Source organism: Octopus bimaculoides, chromosome 20 (genome assembly GCF_046866305.1).
Source record: "Octopus bimaculoides isolate indiv1 chromosome 20, ASM4686630v1, whole genome shotgun sequence".
NCBI classification, from domain to species: Eukaryota; Metazoa; Mollusca; class Cephalopoda; order Octopoda; family Octopodidae; genus Octopus; species Octopus bimaculoides.
Window position 1 is genome coordinate 7,390,644 of NC_142947.1, and position 21,728 is coordinate 7,412,371.

Sequence of the window (21,728 nt, forward strand, 5' to 3'; positions counted from 1 at the left end):
AGGTTTCTACAGCTGGATGCCCTTCCTAACGTCAATCACTCCGAGAGAGTAGTGGGTGCTTTTTAAACACCACCAGCACGGGGGACAATCAGGTGACACTGGCATCGACCACGCTCGAATGGTACTTTTTACGTGCCGCCTTCACACACATACACAAACTCTAACGTGTTTTATTTTTAGATAAATTATTTATCATTCTTTATCTCTGACTTCGTTACCACTAACTTCTATAGCTTCACTTATTCATTTCAAACTTCTTTGAATTTTCAATCTAATGTAATCCATACTCTCTCGAAAACGTATTTCTGCTAAATGTTATCTAAAAATATGGGTAAAGAAAGAAACAGCAAAAAATGGGGCTGAAATTTCCGAGGATTCCACCCCCATCCACCCCGTTTTCCGGACCAAAAAAATGGGTTTTATGGCATATTAGGATGTTGGCGAAAGTAAAGAATACGTACACCCGGTGTTCAAGGTTAGAGTTAGAAGTTAGGGTTAGCTTTCAGGGTTAGGGTTAGGACTAAGATTTAGGATTATGGTTAAGGTTTTTGTTACGCCGAAAACAGGTGGTGTACGTATTCTTTACCTCTGCTTTGGAGGTCACCGTAATTCATAAAAAAAAAAAAAATGCAATGATTCCGGGAGTGGGGCCAGTTTCCCACCCCACTTTTTTCCGAACAAAAATAAGGGGTTTGCAGCATATTAGGTCAGGGTACTTGATTCCACGCAAAAAATACAAGTTTTTTTTTTTTTTCTCAGTGAAAATCGTGTGGGTGAAAGTATCAAAATTTATCATTTTATCGACCCCAGAGGGATAAAAGGTGAAGTTAACCTCATTGGCATTTGCTTTCAGAACGTAAATAGCAGGAATAAATGCTGGCAAGGCCTTTAATCTGACGTTCTAACCATTCTGCCAACCACCTTAGATGTTAAATGGTGAAAAGAGTAACACAATAATTGCGAAAGCATCAACATGTGTGTGTGTGGGCGTGCGTACGCACACATACATACATATCATTCTTTCCCTGTTGTGATAAATATTTTAATGTGCCAAAAAAAAGTAGACAATAAAATTCTAGACATAAGAAAAATATCTTTGAAAGCATATTTCAGAAATCTTGAAATATAAAAAAAAAAAAAAAGGAGGAGACCGGAAGTTGCTTTCTTTTCTTTAACTTCTTAGACAAGAGAGTGACATAATGATTTGTGACTTCAACGATTGACCAAAATATTTAAGGTAAATCCAAATAGATTTCTCTCGATTAATTATTATTTACTAATTGTTTAATTTGAATATAACTTATATTATCTTATTTTCAGAAAAAAATAATTTACGTTATATTTCCTGAAAGAAATGCAACAACAAACCCAATGTAAATAGTATTATTGTTTATAGCCAAATATATCTTGTTTAGCCCAAGGTCAGCTTTGAGACAATAATCTTTGGATCAGAGGTGTTCCAGCCGTAATCCTCTTGTCTTTTATTATAATTTTGACAACATTGTCTTATGTGTTTGTCCTCTTTTTTGTTTTACTCCTGTCAGTATGGTATGATTGGAAGGAAGATAGCTGTTATATCTAGCTGATCCAGTGATCACTTCATGTCTCCCGCCCGCCTTCAGTTGTCATTACATCGTCTTTCTCTGTTTCATTCTCAATTTTTGACGTTTGAAGAATTTTTTAGTAATGCGTGGATCGTTTATATTTGTTTAACCCCAAATTAGCCCTCATTGAGCAAACACGATAACAGACTCTCCAGCCAAGCCTTTCTCACCTTTTTCTGTCTATAACTACGTTATTTCAAGACGGCTTCGTGTTTTTATAGATTTTAATAACCACCACTACTGTAATAATTAAATGATATTTAGTAATGGACATTAATCAATAACATTAATTTTAATTTATTATAAGGCATAGAATAGGGATAATTTAAAAACAGAATACAAAATATTTGTATACAGATTTGAATGGCGACTTATAAATATGCATGTATCTACACACCCTCTATATGTTTGAAATGTTTTCAAGGCATGCGTGTGTTGTAGTTAGTAAGTTTAGGTTTTTACTAATTAATTTTTTTTTTCCTTATTTCGTTGTAAGTTCTCTCTCCAGTTTGTTTAGAACAATGTTTCTCGAACTATCAATATTATTGTTTCATGCTAATACAACCTTTTTTTTAACGTGTTAAAAAAATTTGTCGTCTATCTATGTATATATGCGTGTAACTCAAATATAATCATATACAATTATCTCGAAATATTTTCTTCTGAAATATAACCAACCGGACTTCCAGCCGTGAGAGAGTATGTTCCATCTATAAAAGACAGTTTTCTCTATCACATATTGTTTTTATTTGTAATCATAATATATTGAGGCTAATAATATATATACAGAGAAGAACGATATTAATAGTTCTCATTTCGGTCTATATAACTATTTTTTGACACAAATTAACGTTGATGCTGTTACTCTGTATTTACAGCTTAATCATAATGGACAATTTGTCTTTTATTATCAATTCATATCAAAGAACCCAATGATGAGTTTTGATTTAGAACTAGAAGAAAATATCTTGTGTCTTTTGTGGATCTGACGTATTCAATATATCCTGGAAATGGCCGTCCTTAAGGATATTGAAGTGTGAACACCATACAACACAGTACAAAACAAAATAGCTGCCGTAAATTCAATCAAGCCGACCGACCGGTTCTTTTACTCCGAATAATAATTCTCCACGAATGATGTCACAACCTTTGTTTGATATGAGAGGAAGTATTATTGATAGAATTTCCCACGTTTCCATTGAAAACACATGCATACATACTCACAGTTGCTGTCCACTTCACAAAGCATGAACTGGATCTCATTTCTGCTGTATATATACTTCTGTGTGTGTGTGTGTGTGTGTGTGTAAAGGGAGCAGCAGTGACTCGAGGGCCTATAATTTCGAGGATTTTTAGAAATAAAATTTGTCAAGAAATTGTGTTACTGTAGCATTTTGGATAATATAAAATGTAAAACTCTGCTTTATATTTTGATTTCTGCTTTCCCCATTCATAAAGTTAATACAAACACATATCATCATCATCATCCTTTTAACATCATGCTTCAATATCTGCCTTGCCGTGGTTTCTGCGACTGGATGCCCTTCTTAATGCCAATCATTTTACAGAGTGTTGTGGATGCTTTTTTCCATGGCACAGTGCTAGTGAGGTTGCCATGTAGGTCACCAGACTAAAATTTCTTTTGACTAAATGGGGCCACAATCAAGACAAAGAAGTAGCTTTATGCTTGTAGATGAGAGATTAAATTATGAGAGACAGGCCAGAACAGGTTTCTTGCTACAAGGAAATACATGGCTGCTCACAATAAACATATATATGACAGGTTTCTTTTAACTTTCTTAGTTATTAATAAGAGCCTCTATCATGAAAGCAGTGTCCTTTGTTTCTAGGCTTCTGTGAGAATATGTCTTATCATGAGGAATATCACCTTATTTGACAAGTGATCTTTGCAACAGGAAAGGTGTCTGCTCATAGAAAATTCCTAACAGTTAGTCCGTGGATGGGACACCGGTCTATCACAGGATTACTCATTTTTTACCTGCTGAGTTGACTGGAGCAATGTGAAAGGAAGTCAAGGATACAATGCATCGCCTGGTCCAGGAATCAAAACCACAACCACACAATCATGAGTCCAACACCTCAACCACTAAGTGCCTCCACTTTACCCTCCAAGATACATCAAAATCTTTTCTAACATATGAGTTCACATCAAGAATTTTGTAAACCAAATATAAAAACAAAAAAAATTTTTTTTTCTGATAATTTATGTTGAATGGTGTTTTTTTAAATTGATTATTACAAAGAGAACTATTCTGTAATTTTCAGAATTGAGGTTATAAAAATCGATCCCAAAATGCCGGTTTTAATTGATCGCCCCAAAATGACAGTGGCCACTTACCAGGCTCTAAAGCGTCACATTATGAGAGAAAGGGAAAAGAAAAAGCAAGGTAAGTTGTTTTTATCATTTGTACATTTGATGTTTGTTGTCATATTTTAAATGTGTTTCAAATTTAAAGCATTGCTGTTACCAACCTGCCTGAATGCACTTTTGCTTCCATGATTCAAAACATCCAATTTTAAAATGAATAAGTGCCAAGCTGAAAAAAAGAAGTACTGGAGGTCGATTCATTCGATTAAAAATCCAAGGCAGTGCCCCAGCATGGCTGCAGTCTAATGACTGAAACAAGTAAAAGATTAAAGATATTCCCCTCTCAGATTCACCTACTTATTACCACAGTCCTTCAGTTTTTCTAAGCCCTGTAAAAGTACTTGGAAGGTTGGGGCCTACAACCAGGCCTTTCGCGATACCCTTAAAGCTAGGAACTTTTCAGTGCCCCCACATAAGGGATGGCAACAGGAAGGGCTTACTACCTCAAATTTTACTTCTATCTAAGTCCTGCTAATATGGTAAAAACAGGCATCAAACAAGTTGAAACAAAAATTTTTGATCCAGCAAATTTATAATAAAGACATGCCATCCATGACCATCTTGTCTTAGAGATATTTGGGATTACATTCTCTAATCTGTCCTTGTTGTGATTTGAGGCATGTTTGGCTGCTGTTTCTTGTAGGTTTCATGACCACCTGGAGGATTGTCTCTTAGTTCATGTTGAGAGCAATTGTTTATTTCAGTGAAATGTTAATTTGTTTATTTTATGATTGTTTCTTTTATAATTAGTTTGTTTTATGATTGTTTATTTTATAATTTGTTTATTTTATGATTTGTCAGAACAAGAACATGATGCTTTGGTTGAAAGATTAAAAAAAGAACGAGAACTTCAGAAAAAGAAACAAGAAGAAGATAATTTAACACTCGAGCAAATAAAAGACCAGGTATGAAGTTAAATTTTGAAATAAATTTCATGAAATTCTCTTTCAGCATTTATTGAATATTGCTAATATTATTTTCTGTGGAGAGAAGGCGGGAAGCTGGCAGAATTGTTAGCAAGCCAGGTGAAATGCTTAGTGGTATTTTGTCTGTCTTCGTGTTCTGAGTTCAAATTCTGCCAAGGTCAACTTTGCCTTTAGTTTATTTTAACCCTTTTGCTGCAGAAATCAGATATATCCACTCGAAATTTCATTACCCTTCACTGCAGAAAGCAGTTTTATATACCAGTCTATCTTTTGTTGAGTAATGTCACATGTGAAAATGTAGGAGCCTTATGCCATTGGACAAAGGTCAGAAAGTGGTCCTAGTAAATCTAAAGGGAAACCACGGCATTACGTCCATCTTGGTCTCAACAACCAGAGAATTACAGTTTTGCTTGTTATTTCTGTATAAGTGTAGACATACACACACACACATTTGAAGTTCTGTGTTTTTATTTCAATAGATTGGGATGATGGAGTCAAAACATGAATCTTTGAAGAATGAGAAACATGAATTATTTTCACAGTTGAAAAAGGTTCTACACCAAGAAGATGAAACACGACGCCGAGCACAGTTAAAGGAACAAAGGTGAACTGTTTAGTTTCTGTGAACTTTTTTTCAAAGTCTTAGTTTATTTCTGTTCTTTTCTGTCTCATATTCAGTTGGATTTGTGTATGTATGTATGTATATATCTATCTATCTATCTATATATACATATATATATATATATATATATATATATATATATATCCATCTGTTCATCTATCTAGATATCTATCTATCCATCTATCTACCTATCTGTCCATTTACTTATTGATTGATTCAGCTGTCTATCTATCCATCCACCTATCTATCTTTACACACACATATACACACAAATACATATATTAGCCAACATAAATGTTGATTGGTTGGTTGCTTTCTCTAGTCATGTTTTACATTATATAGAAAGTGAGAGAAAGAGTAAAAGAGACTGAGACACAGAGAATTAAGATAAGAGAGTTAACACTAATTTACATATTCTATTTTCAGTGAACTTTTAAATTTCCAGCATCCTTATACTGTGACAGGACACCCAATGCTGTTACACCCTGGTGTCACAGGACGACCCACTTTGTACAAACCTCATCAAACAATCATTCCAGTAAGTACATGTGTTATATATAATGTACATACATACACACACATACAATTATATATCATCTGGATCGGTCAGGCTGTCCAGTGGCAAGTCAGCTCCATTGGCTACTGCATTTGTGCCATTCCCCTCATGCCATTCTCCTCCACCTTGTTCCAAACATCCTTCTTAAATCATCTTCCCATCTGATTGGAGATCTTCCAAGCGGTCTCTTCTGTTCGTATGGGTACCACTCAACAACTGCATCAGTCCACCGATTGTCTCTGAACCTTTTGATATGACCAGCCCATCACAGCTCTGTGTGGGGGTATTCTGTGACGACATCCTTCGCTTCAGTTCTATTCCTGATCTCTTTGTGAGATTCCCAATATCAACTTTTCCAGATATATATATATATATATACTGAGATCTAAATATATCCACACAAATGTATAATGTTAAGTCTAAAACAGTTACAAAAATATACACAAAGAACAAAGTATGAGTTTATATTTTAGTGTATTTATAAATTTTATATATTTATGTGCCGGTGGCATGTAAAAGCACCTATTACAATCTTGGAGTGGTTGGAATTAGGAAGAGCATCCCTGTCGAATATTATGTGTGTATGCATGTATATGTTTGAGTATTTGTGTGTGTGTTTGTATGTGTTTGAGCTCGAATGCGTGTGTGTGTGTATATATATATATATATATATATATATATATATATGTATAAAACCTTAAAGCATGGTTTTATATCTCATTAGATTCAGCAACGTCTTCAGGGAATGAAAAGAACTCGTTCACCATCTCCTCCAGTGACCGTTTATCAACCATACCCTAATGAGCATAAATACCCCCAGGCATCTTATGCTATCACCACCAAGCAGCCAGCTGTTGTCTATACTCCCTCTCAAGCAGAATACAGTAAGTATCTGACAGTACCACTCTTTTTCATTTTTCATTGATGACAGCTTGCTAGAAACATTCTGTTCTGAGTTCAGACTATGCCCAAATCAAATTTGCCTTTTGGCTGGATTGATTAAATAATCAGTCAATTTTATTATTGTTATTATTATTATTTCTTCTTCTGGGATTATCATTCAACTATTTCCTTTCTTCTTTCCTGCCACCATCATCATCCCTAAACATTATCGATATTTAATTACTTGTTTAAGTAATTTCATTTGTCTTTTGTAGCTTATATGTAATTTTAAAGATATTGGCTTACAATACACACTCACACACACATACACACACACACTCTCTCTCACATATATAATCAGAGGCTGTATATATAATTGGGGAGAAGATTAAAGAACAAATCTAGTAATACAGAAAAGAGAGAGAGTTAGAGATTGATATAAAAAGGATAAGTATAAGAAGGTGTCTTGCTACACAGGAGATACATGGCTACCCCACATTATGTAAAGGTGGGTGTGAGTAAGTTTTGTTTATTTATTTATCTATTTAATTATTTGTTCTATTTTCAGAACCTACCACCTATGGTCAGAATCAACCACCACCCCAAGTAGCTTACGCCAGTCAAGGTACCCATGCTTACCAGCAGCAAGCAGTCCCATTCACAGCTGGCCCTCCTACCACTAAATACACCACAACTCCAACTGTTGCATCTCAGTCGGCTTTTACATCTTACCCTGGTCATTATCCACAACAACAGAAGCCACTTACAGAATCCTACCCCCACAATTATCAGTTACAGAGGATGCCACAAACAAGTAAGACAACTTCCTTCACTTTCCATTTTCATCACTGAAGCATATTTATTAGTTTTATATTGCAATTCATGAACTGTTGTGTTGTCATTGGTTACAAATGACCAGCCATCAGTTCATGGCATTACTTTGACTAGGGACTGAACAAATATGTCAAGTTGATTGACTTCATTTATAAACACTGGCTTTTCAGTTTTCTCACTGAGGTTTACATCCTTCACTGGCATACATCGACAACAGATATGCACACACCTCTGTGTGTGTGTGTATGTTTGTGTGAGTGACAGACAACCATAAACAAGAAACTACATGTAGTTGTCGTCACTGATACAGATTTAGCTTTGTATAAATAAATGTTATTTTACTTTAGCTTACTATACTGAGTACCTTTTGGGTTTTTTTTTCTTACTTAACTGCAAACACACCATTGTGAAACCACCATATATACACACACACATTTATATATAACACCTTCTCCTTGACTTATGACTAAATTCTCTTCCGACTGACACGTCATATGTCAAATTTATATTTTTCAACACTATTTTCATTCAAACACAACTGATGCTTGAAAGCAACTGAGTGAGAGATGGTGGTCAGCAGTGGGTGCCTGGGTCTGAAGGAGGCCTGCATTGCCAGATGCTGCCATAGTTATTGTTCATGCAACTGCTCAATGTCTGAAAATCAGTTTTTTATGTATTTATTTATCTTTTTATTTCCTTATTTTTTTGTGGTCGTATGTGTGGATGGTCGTAAGTCACATAGGTCATAAGTCGAGGAGGTGTATATATATATATATTTAAGTTTATATCCATTTTTCTATGCTTACATAGATGAGATGAATATATTATCAAGGCATTGTTTCACAGTTGGCTGTCCTTTCTCTTCTACCTTTACCTGTTTTTCAAACAAGGGACATCTAATTACACATGGCCTTGAAACTGCAAAACCAGTAGTGTGTATATGTGTGTGTGCACTCACACAATGGGCTTCTTTCAGTTTTTATCAAATCTACTCACAAGGTTTCTCTTGGCCTTGGCTATGGTACAAGACACTTACCCAAGTTACTGCACAGCAGGATTGAACACAAAGCCACATGGTTGGGAAGTGAATTTCTGAATCACAGTTATGCTTGGTAGAATCGTTAGCTCACTGGACAAACTGCATAGCAGCATTTCATCTGTCTTTACGTTTTGAGTTCAAATCCCACCCAGGTTGACTTTGCCCTTCATCCTTTTGGGGGTCAATAAAATAAGTACCAGTTGAACACTGGGGTTGTGGTAATTAGCCTTTCCCCTCCCTGACATTGTTGGCCTTGTGCCAAAAATTGAAACCATAATTATTATTATATAACAGTTTAAATTGAAGATTGTGTGTTTAACTAGCATTGACTTTTTTTTTTACCAAACTGATTTTTATGTTCACAAATTTTTGATTTTATTTCATCCCATTTTTGCATGCTTGCATGAGCAATATGGGTTTGTCTTGGAGTAAGTGAATGAGTTAACTGCCTTTGCAACCACTAACCACTCAACCATGAAGCAGAAGTGGAGCCTGTTTTCTTTTTCTTTGAGTTAAGCAAACTAAAGTCAATGGAGTTAAGTCCCTTGTTCATAGACACCAACACACTGTGGAAATAAGATTTGAACTTATAACAATGAGGCTCATAGTCCAAACTCTTAACCTAACTATTATAATCTTGTGAACTTGTATAATGTCATTATTGAGTAAAAAATTTAAATCTGTCGTTTAACTCCAGATTGGGTAGACCTATGATCAAAGGCTTTCCAGCCGTGACCATCACATCTTTTTAAAAGGCATCTAGGACAATATTTTCTAATTTGTATTTCCATTTCTGTTAAGATACTAGAGTGTAGTTTGAGGGAGATTTGATGAATATTTTTAGCAGGTTGAAAGTTTGTTTAGAAGCTTAATCCAGATATGTCTTGAATCTTATATTGTCTGATGAACATAACAATCAAAGGTAATTTTAAAAGACTATAAAATGTAATTTAAAATAACATGACACATATTCGATTCTAAGTTACTGTATTCATTCATCTGTATCTATGTGATGAGGTTAAGAGCTGACCAGGTTGGTAAGGTGTTGGTTTATTAAACAATAAAGCCACTGTTCAGAACAACATGTTACAGAATGAGATCTATAGCCGAAACATGGTCCAGTCTCCCCAATTAAAGAAATACTCTGGGGTTGTTCATAGTGGAACTACATAGTAATCAAGGAATTTACTCACATGGAGATAGATAGTCTTTGAGAAGACTAGTGAACTGTAGACAGAGACTGAACTAGATCAATCTGGTTATCTATTATTCTGAGAGCTATTTGATTTGATTAGTAGACTGTGGTCTTAGCTGAATAATATTGATCTGGCATGTATTACTGACGTGGAGGCATGTGGTTTTATGGTTAGGGTGTTGGACTCATGATCGTAAGATTGTGATTTCACTTCCTGGACTGGGTGACATGTGTTCTTGAGCAAAATACTTCATTTCATGTTGCTCCAGTCCACTTAGCAACTGACCAACATCCCATCAAGAGGGTAAATATATATAAACTAGGAAACCAGCCCATATGAATTCATAGGGCTTGAGAATGATGGCTGTCCTTTTATATATTATTGACAGCTAGGGCAAGTGATTGGGAGTAGAATGTGATCTGAGATGAAATAACATTGATCTGATACATCACTGACAGCTAGAGGAAGTGATTGGCAATGAACTGTGTTCTGAGGGAATTTGATCTATTATTAACAGCTGTGTGATTGGAAGTGGTGTGTGGTCTGAGATGAAGTAGTATTGATCTGGTACGTATTACTGACAGCTAGAGGAAGTGATTGGTAGTGAACTGTGGTCTGAGCGAATTTGATTGATCTCTTTATCTATTATTAACAGCTATGTGATTGGAAGGGGAGTGTAGTTTGATATGAAATAACATTGATCTGGTTGCCTATTACTTATAACTAGGGGTACTGTGGTCTGAAAGTGAACCACTTTGACGTGGTACCTATTCTCTGGGTATAAGTGATCTGAGGATATAAGTAAAGAGTGTTTTTGCCCTGAAATGCTGTAAAAAGAACAGCTGATTAGATCTCCAGACTCATGAGAATATACAAACTCAACCAGTTAATAGCAGATCTCTATAATTAATGAATGGAAATAGTTTAATGAAGATTAATGAACCGTACAAGTTTATTTAGTTGTCGCTGCAATGTATAACCCAAGAAAAGATCTTGTACTGCTTAATAGGATATAGCTTATAGTACATTTCCTGTAGTATATTCTATGTATAGTAATATATATATTTATATTAACTAATAGATTTGATGTGCTGTTATATTATATATACACTAATACATTCTGTATACTCTAACATATACCAATATATTTAACTATATACTAACGTAATTTTATATCTATATATATGTGTGTGTGTGTGTTAGTAACAAAATAAAACCTGATTGATTAACACTGCATTGATGAGTGAATAGTTTCTTTTAATAGTAGGGTATTGTTAATATGATGTCAATGGTTTCATGCAAATATATTCAGTTATTCAATCATAGCTTGGATAATGCTGACAGCTCAATCATTTTGTTTGATGTGAATAGTGTGTGTTTGTTGACACATATACTCTGATATTCTACTATATGTCTATGCTATATACTAGTATGTATATATATATGTATATATATATATATATATATATATATATTATAATAATGCATTTCTACTACATACCGATATATATATATATATATATATATATATATATATATATATATATATATATATATACTACATATATACTGATTTATACTACTAGATATTAATATACTCTGTATAAATAGTATAAATATATCTTGGCAAGAGTGTGTGAGTGATGTTGAAGTTTTGGAGTCAGCAGATGTAAGCATAGAGATTCTCTGACAATATTGGAAGCAGATTGAGATTGGCAGCTCATGTAATTTATATAGATGGTGAAACACTTCTAGAAAAAAAAAAACTTCCTTTATAAACTAAACTTTAATTGCAAAAACTGCCTTAAATCTGATCTGAAAAAAGGTAATATTCCTGTGAGAAGTTTAACAATAGTTGCAATTGTTCATAGGGGAACGTATACATTGAATGTGCCCCTCCATTCTGAAGAGAATCACATGAAACACTCAAAACTGAAGCAAGAGGCAAAGAAATGAAGCCCCATAGATATCAATAATCCAGTGAAATACTCAACTTGTAACCATAGTTGGCTGTCTAAGGCTGGTTGGCTGGTCTTGATAACCAGTTAAGGATATGTGATCAAAAACAAGCTAATAATAAATCATCATGTGAAAGACCATATATCAAGTAATAAAGGTTGCCTTTCTGTTGGTATTCTGAAGAAACATGTCTGTACACAATATCAGTTGGCATGATTCTGCATTGCATTTAACTGAAAAGAGACATTTAATGTGGTCATTGTGATAAAAGCTGCTGATCATCAGCTCCTTAGCAAACAATGGTCCAAGTAATTATTCAGTCAGCTCCATCAGGTGTACTATGTACTCATGTATTACCATGCTTGTTAAATTATAATCAATTTAGTAAGGAAATCATTTTTTACACAATTTAATTAAACAAGGAAGGGCAGTGCTCCTAACTGGTTTTGGAGCTTCATATCTGATAAGAGGAAGGGAGGAAGCTAACCTCAGGCTGGAAGCCTGGTCTTAATGTTTGCAATAGAATGAACTCCACTGAAGCTACCCAAAGACCAAACATCAGATTAAATTGTAATGATCCCCTTGCTAGCTTCCCCACAGTTTCTGTCTTCCTGATTTCACTCAGGATTTTAGTAAGCATGAGACTGTAAGAGAAGACATTTGACCAAGGTGCTGCAGTCTAGAATTGAAACTGAGACTTTGTAGTTGTGATGCAAATTTCTTAACCACACCACCATGTGTGTACCCCTAACAGTTTTATCATTAATTCACTATCTGATATACTGATTAACGAAAAAAAAAAAAGCATTAATTAAACTTGGACATCCCTGTAAAGATATACTGAACCACTGTATATTCTGTTTTTGTTGTTTGTTTCTGTATTCTTGTCGTTGTTGTTGTTGTTGTTGCTGTAATGTTGAAATTAAAACTCTGCTATTTATCTCCATTTTCTGCTCCCTGTGAATTAGCTTCTCGCCAAGGAAGAGAACGGGAATATAAAGGTGAGATGCTGATCCTTCTAGCCTGTTCTGCGATGTCTCTTCAGGCATCAATATATTTCAATGTTGTTAAGGCTGCCTTCTGCACCTGTCTTCTCATTTCAATCACCAACATCCATTTGGGAAATTATCTTGTATACAATATGTCCATTTATATTCGTTTTATAATCCAACAAAATGCAAAATAGTAAACAAGTATTAGGGTTAGTTTCATAGTCTTATAAAGCATTCAAGGTTGTTGCTGTTATTACTATTATCATCATCATTATCATCATCATCAAGGCAGTGAGCTGGCAGAATCATTAGCATGCCAGGCAAAATGCTTAGCAGCAGTTCGTCCATCCTTTCACCCTGAGTTTAAATTCTGCTGGGGTTGACTTTGCCCTTCATCCTTTCAAGGTTGATAAAATAAGTACCAGTCAGACACTGGGGGATCGATGAAATCGACTTACTCCCTCCCATGAACTTACTGGCCTTGTGCCAAAATTTGAAAGCATTATTATTATTATTATTATTATTATTATTATTATTATTATTATCATCATCATCATCATCATTATCATCATCATCATTATTATCATCATCAAAGTGGTGAGCTGGCAGAATCGTTAGCACACCAGACAAAATGCTTGGTGGTATTTCTTCCGTCATTACATTCTGAGTTCACATTCCGCTGAAGTCGACTTTGCCTTTTACCCTTTCATGGTTGATGAAATAAGTACCAGCTGAACACTGGAGGGAGTGGGGTTTGGTTTCAATATAATTGACTAGTTCCCTCCCGCCAAACCATCAGGCCTCATACCTGTTGTAGAAAGGATTGTTATTATTATATATATAAGAAATCATTATTATTATTATTATTTTATAAGAAGCAGAACATATGCTTCTTTCATCTCTTGTTTGTTTCCTCACTCTACTTCTGACTTCTTCCTGCATCATCTCTTTCTTCTTAAAGATATTTGAAATGTTGTTACTTACAATGTCAAACCAATAAGGATCATTGTTTATCCCATCTTCTTGGTTCTAGTCAACACTGACTCAGTGTGATATTGTTTAATACCCCATATATGGTCATACAAAATCTCTCTCTACACACACATATATATATATATGTATTAGAGCGTGGCCGTTGCCAGTACCGCCTGACTGGCTCCCGTAGGATTTTCGAGTGAGATCGTTGCCAGTGCCCCTGGACTGGCTTGTGCGGGTGGCACATAAAAGACACCATTTCGAGCGTGGCCGTTTTCGTGTGGGTGACACGTAAAAGCACCCACTACACTCTCTGAGTGGTTGGCGTTAGGAAGGGCATCCAGCTGTAGAAACTCTGCCAAATTAGATTTGCGCCTGGTGTTGCCATCCGGTTTCACCAGTCCTCAGTCAAATCGTCCAACCCATGCTAGCATGGAAAGCGGACGTTAAACGATGATGATGATGATGATGATGATATATATATATATATATAGTCTCATTTGGTGAACTAGCAGTTTGACTCTCAGTCAATTGGCAGAACAAAAGAGGAGATACAGAGACACTCTCATGACAGCCTCGAAGAAGTGTAGCTTAGAGCTTTTGCTGTCGCCTTTGGAATGTCTTGCTCAAGATCGTTCACTGTGGCATAGTGATGTGTATTTTAAAGTACAACACTCAGAATCAGAAATGATCAGAGAAACTAAAGAGAAGATGGCCACATGGAAAGCAAGAGACCCATTGGGTCTTGATTCTGTTATTAGATGCCTCTACTGTAACCATAGATTTTAAACCAGTCTTAGCCTAATAAGCCACCTTGGAGCCCACAATGAGTAAGCTGTCAATCTGGTCAACTTCAGAGACATAAAGGACAAACGTTATGTATGTGTATGTAATGTATGTAATGTACGTATGAATTGTATGTATGTAGTGTATATATGTAATGTATGTGTGTAATGTATGTGTGTAATGTATGTGTGTAATGTATGTGTGTAATGTATGTGTGTAATGTATGTGTGTAATGTATGTGTGTAATTTTATGTGTGTAATGTATGTGTGTAATGTATGTATGTAATGTATGTATGTAATGTATGAATGTGATGTATGTATGTAGTGTATGTATGTAATGTATGTATCTATGTAATGTATGTATGCATGAATGAATGGTCAACATTATATAAATTTGCAGTTCAATTTGTAGAGTATAAATAATGAATATTTTATAAATATAAACAAATTTAAACATGGAACAAGGAATAAATTACGTTTCACTGTTCATGGTATTCGAACTTACATACTAACTTTTCAAAGGTCAGCATTTTAAATCAGGTATTTTTATAACTCCAGCATCACAGTATATACAATATCATCTAAGAGAGAGATGGTGGGAAAGTGTGTTGGGGGGGGGGGGGGGAAGAATTTATCACTTCATTGTAATTATCAATCTTTCACTCTCTCTTTTCTTGAATGCTTCATTTGTGCAGCTCTGGGGAGTGAGGTGGATCTCCTACCCCAGATTTGTTTTCCTTGTATGTTGCATTGGGATGATTTTCAATCTCTTTGCAAATTTTGAGGAACACACATTACGAAATGGTGACATTGTTTCATGACAAACAAACATCAACTTTTATGTGTGTGTGTGTGTAAATGCACGTGTGTACACACACGTATATGTGTATATATAAACACACATGCACATTTATATATATGTGTGTGTGGATATATAAAACAAAATTCTGCGCCTCTTTCAGCTGGTTACCTGAACACTGCCCACAGCTCAGCTCTCCCTCTGCAGCAACAATTAGAACATGCCAATCAGAAATCTGGATTTAGTGATGAGAAATTCAAAATGCAGACTGTTCAACAGGTAAGTGATATAGCACTCAGAACATTCATAACTATTTCTAATTTATGCATATAACTACTTGTAGCACAGTACATTAATGTTTCTCATGAACGTGAAAATCAAATGGAAATTGTAGTTGTGATACCTGTGCCGGTGGCACATAAAAAGCCCCATCCAAACGTGGCCAATGCCAGCGCTGCCTTGACTGGCTAGTAATCTTTCTCCTCCTCTATTATAAAAGAATGTGACTCTTCACCATTCATAGACTGCTGAATATTCTGATCTTTTAGAGATTCATTATGATTTAGAAGTTGAACAAGAGTAATTTCACTTCCAGTGGTTGACAGAAAATCTTTCACACTTTGAAGTGAACATAAATTACTTCAGAAGACAACAGTTTTGCTAACTCATTAATTTGTTAATATATGTATGTCTTATGTATTATAATTGCTGTTTATTGTGAGTGTGGTGTGTGTGTGTGTATATGTTTATTTTCTTATATTAATCATTGTTATAGCAGCATATACGAGGAATTACACCAATCACAAGCCAACAGCAAACCCTGATGGCCCGTCCTCTGCAGATACAACAGAATTCACAGCCAAAGGTAAATCAGTTAGCACTTTTCACCATATATTTATTTATCTCACTTTCCAATCTTTTAGATGACTACCTACATGTCATAGAATAGACCTGAAAGCAAAAAATACCTGTTATGCGGAGTAGGCTAAGTCACCTCTGTTTCAAGCATTCAAATCAGATCTCCAATCTGAAGCTAACTTTTACCCTTCTTTCTCTGTCTCAGGTTTCCTTTAAATGGTTATTGAAACTATCCTTCTTCCCACCAGTCATCAAAACCCTATAAAGAATCAAAGGTGCTGTTATTTTTCCTTGTATGTATTAAAAGATATGTAAATATGCAGTCACTGTGAAAAGCTCCCACCACCACCACCACAAGGGAGTTTTTGGGCAGCTTGGGCTGAGAATTGAACTGACAAAATTGGTTACTATTTAACAATTTGGTGACATTAATTGACCCCTTTTTTCCAAGATGCTGAGGAATAGTAGTAGAGATTTACTTACGAGAATCTGAATTAAAATATGCCATGCACAACTCAGTTTGTGTAATAGTATAAATAGTTGCATTGAATGACAACATGTATGATAATTTGGTGAATTACCCTTATTTTATTTTTAACCTTTCACAGGGCAGCATAGTCACTGGCTATTCTGGACGTGGTTCTCAGCCCCAACCTCAACACACTACCGTCAGTTCTTACCAACCAGTGACAACTCAGGTAAGTTCCTTTTTGTTTTTTATTCTTCCTCATCTCTTTGGTATATTATCATTATCTGTTATTCGATGACGGCTCTACTTGAGATTGGGGTCTGTGTAAGGGTACCTAGTGAGACAGGCTACTCTGTAGACCCTTTAAAGCAGGCATGGAAATTTTTTTTCAAGAAGTGGGCCACATGAGACATCACTCACCATCAGACATGCTGCACTACTAAAAAAAAAAAAAATTCAAAGTAATTTTCCATCAGGTGTGTCATTCAGAAAGTCTGTCTGGATGTTTTGCTTCCTTGTCCCATTTTTGGTATTCCTTATATATATATATATATATATATATATATATATATATATATATATATATAAATATATATTGCTGTTTTTGTACCCACAGAAAAACGGTTGTTTTTTTCTATCTATCTGTTATTTATATACACTAAATGGACCTTCATCTATCATTTGTTAATGTTTTTTTCTCCTCTACTTCAGGCTACATATTCTGGTCACCAAGCTGCTGGACGTCCACAGGCATACACATCCCAGCAACCCCCTGGTCGTTACTATTAAACTGCTTTCATCTAACACTGAGACACTTGATGTTGCTTCGTAATTTTTGTTTTCTGTTATTTTTGTCAGCCATTGTGGTTTTGTATGTTTTTTTTTTTAGTCATAATCATAGTCTTTTTATTTTTCATTAAAACTGTCCCAAATGCTTGAAAGTAGTCAAACGAATTAATGGCAGGTTTAAGTGATAAATTCTTGTTAATTAAAAACAGCGGGTAATAAAGATTTAAAGGTAGGAACAGGTGTGAACAGGTTAGAAAGGTAGGAGATTCTCTGAAGTTCAACAATAAATGAGTCAGTAGCTCTATGGCCCCACTTAATAAATCCTCTAAATAACGAGAGGAAATAATTGCTGTAATGAAAAACAGTAGTAGTCTTATTCTTCATCATGAAGATAGGGAAGATAATCATTATTGGAATATAAAAACTGTACTAGTCTTGTAATTCTTCACTATAATGGAGATTTTTTTTCATTCCCTTTTACCATTGTAAGAAATCACTTATTTATTTGGTCTGCACACACACACACACACACTGGACTAGATTTGGCTGGTACTGCAGATATATATTAGATTGGTTGCAGGAATGACCAGTACCTTGGGTAAATATACTGGATTTGTACCCTTACATATATATTGAACTTGTACTGTAAGCCTGAAAGTGCATGGCTCAGTTGTCAGAGCATCAGACTTACAACTGTGAGGCTGCGAGTTCAATTCCCAGACTGGGCCGTGTGTTGTGTTCTTGAGCAAAATACTTTTTCACATTGCTCCAGTACACTTGGCTGTGAAAATAAGTTGTGATGTCATTGGTGCCAAGTTGTATTGGCCTTTGCCTTTCTTTTGGACAACATCGGTGGCATGAAGAGGGGGAGGCTGGTGTGCATGGGGGACTGCTGCTCTTCCACAAAAGAACCTTGCCCAGATTTGTATCTAGGTCCAATTCCATGATCATTTGTGATCAAAGGGGTCTTTACCCTTTACTGTAAGCCTATTGAATCAGTAAATAAGTACCAGTAATATATTGAGTTCATTGGTTAACAGTTTTTCTTTTTTTTTCCTCCCTTACAAAAATTTGGGAAACATTTTTAAGATATGACAGGGAAATTTTAAAAAACTTTTCACAAACCCCTATTTAAGATTTGAATTTCTAATGTAGGGCAAGGAAGTGAGTAATATGTAATTTGTAATAAATTTGTATTTTAAAAGGGATATGTTTAAATGTAGCTAATTTATTCTGAAGATATGTATATAGCTATATATTGATACTGCCATGTTAAAATTATTACCTGTTCTGGGGTAAATATTACTGGAAGCTGAGATTATATGCAAGGAAAAAAACAGGTGGGTGCTTAGTTGTTAATATTTAATGTTTTTCAACTTGCACTACACATGGGTGTGTTAGACAAGTGAATTACTTAACACACACAGGCTCACTCACATAGACACACAGAACACTTACACATATACATAGCCAGGCTCACATAGACACACAGCCACACTCACATACACACACAAATTCACAGCCACATACATACACAAATCGTATTGAACATCCTTTGTCTTTTTAATTTTTTATTCTGTTTTATTTTTCCTATTTTAACAACCATTTCCTACTCCAAATATAAGTTGGGCAGTTTTTTTGTTTTGTAAATTAAATATTTTTAGTGCAAGTGTATATTACAGCTGGAGACATTCTTACTGTGAAGTGCTCGACTGTATAAAGTAATTTGGTACCTTTAGCCAGCCACTTTGACTGAGGCAAGGAGACAGACACACAAACATATATACATACATACATACATATATATATATATATATATACACAGACACACACACACACACACACACACACACACACATACATACATATGGCAGGCTTCTTTCTCCTTTCCGTCTACCAACTTCACTCACAAGGCTTTGGTCGGCCCGAGGCTATAGTAGAAGACACTTGCCCAAGGTGCTACGCAGTGGGACTGAACCTGGAACCATGTGGTTGGTAAGCAAGCTACTTACCACAGCCACTCTTGCACTTATAGTTACTCAGAAATAGAATATTAGACAAAATCATTTGATTCAAACAAACATTTAAGCACAGCTAAATACTGCATTAGCTGCTGGTGTAATTATTGTGATCTGACTGGATTCTATTGTAACAGGTGTTAATTGATCTGGGGTTAGGATTTCCTCTGTTATTTTTGATCTCTGACAGAACACTCAACAACTATAATCTGAGGTTCCACTCAACAACTACAACAAAACTGAGCTTGTACACAACAACAACAACAACAGTCTGAACTTAGACTCAACAGCTACAACTACGGTCTGAACTTACACTCAACAGCTACATCAATAGTTTGGGCTTAAATTTGATGATTCTGAAATTATATTCAACAGCTACAACAGTCCAAGCTTACCCTCGACAACTACAAGAACAACAATCTGAAGTTACATTCAACAACTATTAGCAATAGTAGTCTGAGGTTACACTCAATAACCACAACATCCAGCCTATGGTTACTCAACAACAGCACATTACACTCACCAGCAGTGTGATCACCTTCAACAGTCTGAAGTTACACTCAATTACACTAGAAACAGCACACGGTCTGAACAGTGTTGTCTTTAGGTACACTGGGCAATTATCCAGGGGCCTCACATGTCTAGGAATCCAATTCTAATCTGTGGCTTCCTGTCAATAAATAAATACTATAGGGTCCAGTTCATTGATTTGCCCAGGGGACTACAATGCAGCTAAGTCTGAGTCTGAGAATGCTTACTATTCCACTGACTAAGTATGTTAAACCAATGAGATAGCCTCTGTGTGGTCACTAAATATGCTGGAAATAGCAGCTAAATCTCCCTCAAATCACACCCTGTCCTTTTAGGAAAGGATGAACATATTGGACAATGTAGTCCTACCTAAAGTGACAGGATGGTCAGTGGTTGGCTGTCTCAATCATGGTTGGCATCAGGCTAAACAAAAACATTAAGATATGATGGAGTTTTGATAATTTATTACGTTATGATATTGTATAGGCTTGATAGAAATACCTATCAGCTGAAATGGTAAAAAAAAAAAGAAATAATTGTAGGGTTGAATAGTATAAGTCAATTTGACATACCTATGTTCTATATTAGTAGTAGAGGGGAGTTAATTTGAAGATTGAGGCAACTTGACAGAGACATCTATCACTTGTAATGGTGACTATGGGGAGATAATTGTATATTAACGTCGTGCCTAAATCAGAAACCATTATGTACATGATAATTATGATGATGATGATAAATATTTGTTCTCCTGAACATCTAAAATATTGGATGGAAAATGGACACATTTTGTTCAGTTTTTGTTTTGTATTTGTTTTTATTTTAAAGATCATGAATTTTTATGTTTCGTTCACTAATTTTCAGTTTATTTATTGTTCTCAATGATTTCTCCAAATTGAAAGGAAGAAATAAAACAGAAACTATTCTTTGGTTTCACCATTTAACTATTCTTTGCCTGCATCTCTTTGTTTCTATATATCTCTTATTAACCTACCTCACTACCATCTCTCCTACACACACACACACACATATATGTGTGTGCGTGTTCTTATGGCAAGTTGTAATAAAAACAATTTTTCATTAAACTGAAGAATTACTCAATACTTTTTGTAGAATACATATTTTATTATACTTTTAAAAGAGCGTTGATAGTGACTTTGAAGTTGTAGCCTGCTAGACATCAGACAGTCACATAAAAGCTAGCAGGCTGAAACTTCAAAGGAAGTCACTACTCTTCTTGTTAAAATATATACACACACACACACATATATAATGATTAACTTATCTATCATCTCTCAAAACACACACATGTATATAAATATTCATCAATATTCTCTGTCCATCACTCTACTTGTAAATTTCTTTTTTCATCAACATTTCAAAATTTAGATAAATATATCAATAACCAAAACTAAAGAGAAACTAACCAAATATTTATTTTTCCTTGTTTCTCTTAGAAACTAATTTTCTGAATGAAATGCAATTTCAATTACTTGTAATAAAAGGT

The 21,728-nt window shown here is 35.1% G+C and overlaps 1 protein-coding gene across 4 annotated transcripts; it reads left to right on the forward strand.

Annotated features, from left to right (window-relative positions):
- Positions 1-1,193: 1,193 nt before the first annotated feature.
- LOC106869201 (G protein pathway suppressor 2) lies at positions 1,194-21,170 on the forward strand. Of its 4 annotated transcripts, none has more exons than XM_014914842.3 (12): positions 1,194-1,237; positions 3,891-4,012; positions 4,795-4,898; positions 5,399-5,523; positions 5,968-6,079; positions 6,822-6,981; positions 7,548-7,793; positions 12,976-13,008; positions 15,723-15,838; positions 16,335-16,424; positions 17,026-17,115; positions 17,598-21,170. In XM_014914842.3, exons 2-12 carry the CDS (start codon positions 3,919-3,921, stop codon positions 17,673-17,675), a joined length of 1,248 nt encoding a protein of 415 aa, XP_014770328.1. In that variant the 5' UTR covers positions 1,194-1,237; positions 3,891-3,918; the 3' UTR covers positions 17,676-21,170. The 4 variants fall into 4 exon arrangements, with proteins under 4 accessions (XP_014770328.1, XP_014770329.1, XP_014770330.1 ...); XM_014914843.3 differs by having other exon boundaries at positions 16,338-16,424; XM_014914844.3 differs by lacking the exon at positions 12,976-13,008.
- The last annotated feature ends 558 nt before the right edge of the window (positions 21,171-21,728 follow it).

Excerpts from the sequence above, each read along its gene's own strand:
- LOC106869201 (XM_014914842.3), top strand. The coding sequence starts at position 3,919 with ATGCCGGTTTTAATTGATCGCCCCAAAATGACAGTGGCCACTTACCAG. Across the intron at positions 13,009-15,722 it reads AAGAGAACGGGAATATAAAG|CTGGTTACCTGAACACTGCC; the intron begins GTGAGATGCTGA and ends CGCCTCTTTCAG. Across the intron at positions 16,425-17,025 it reads AACAGAATTCACAGCCAAAG|GGCAGCATAGTCACTGGCTA; the intron begins GTAAATCAGTTA and ends AACCTTTCACAG.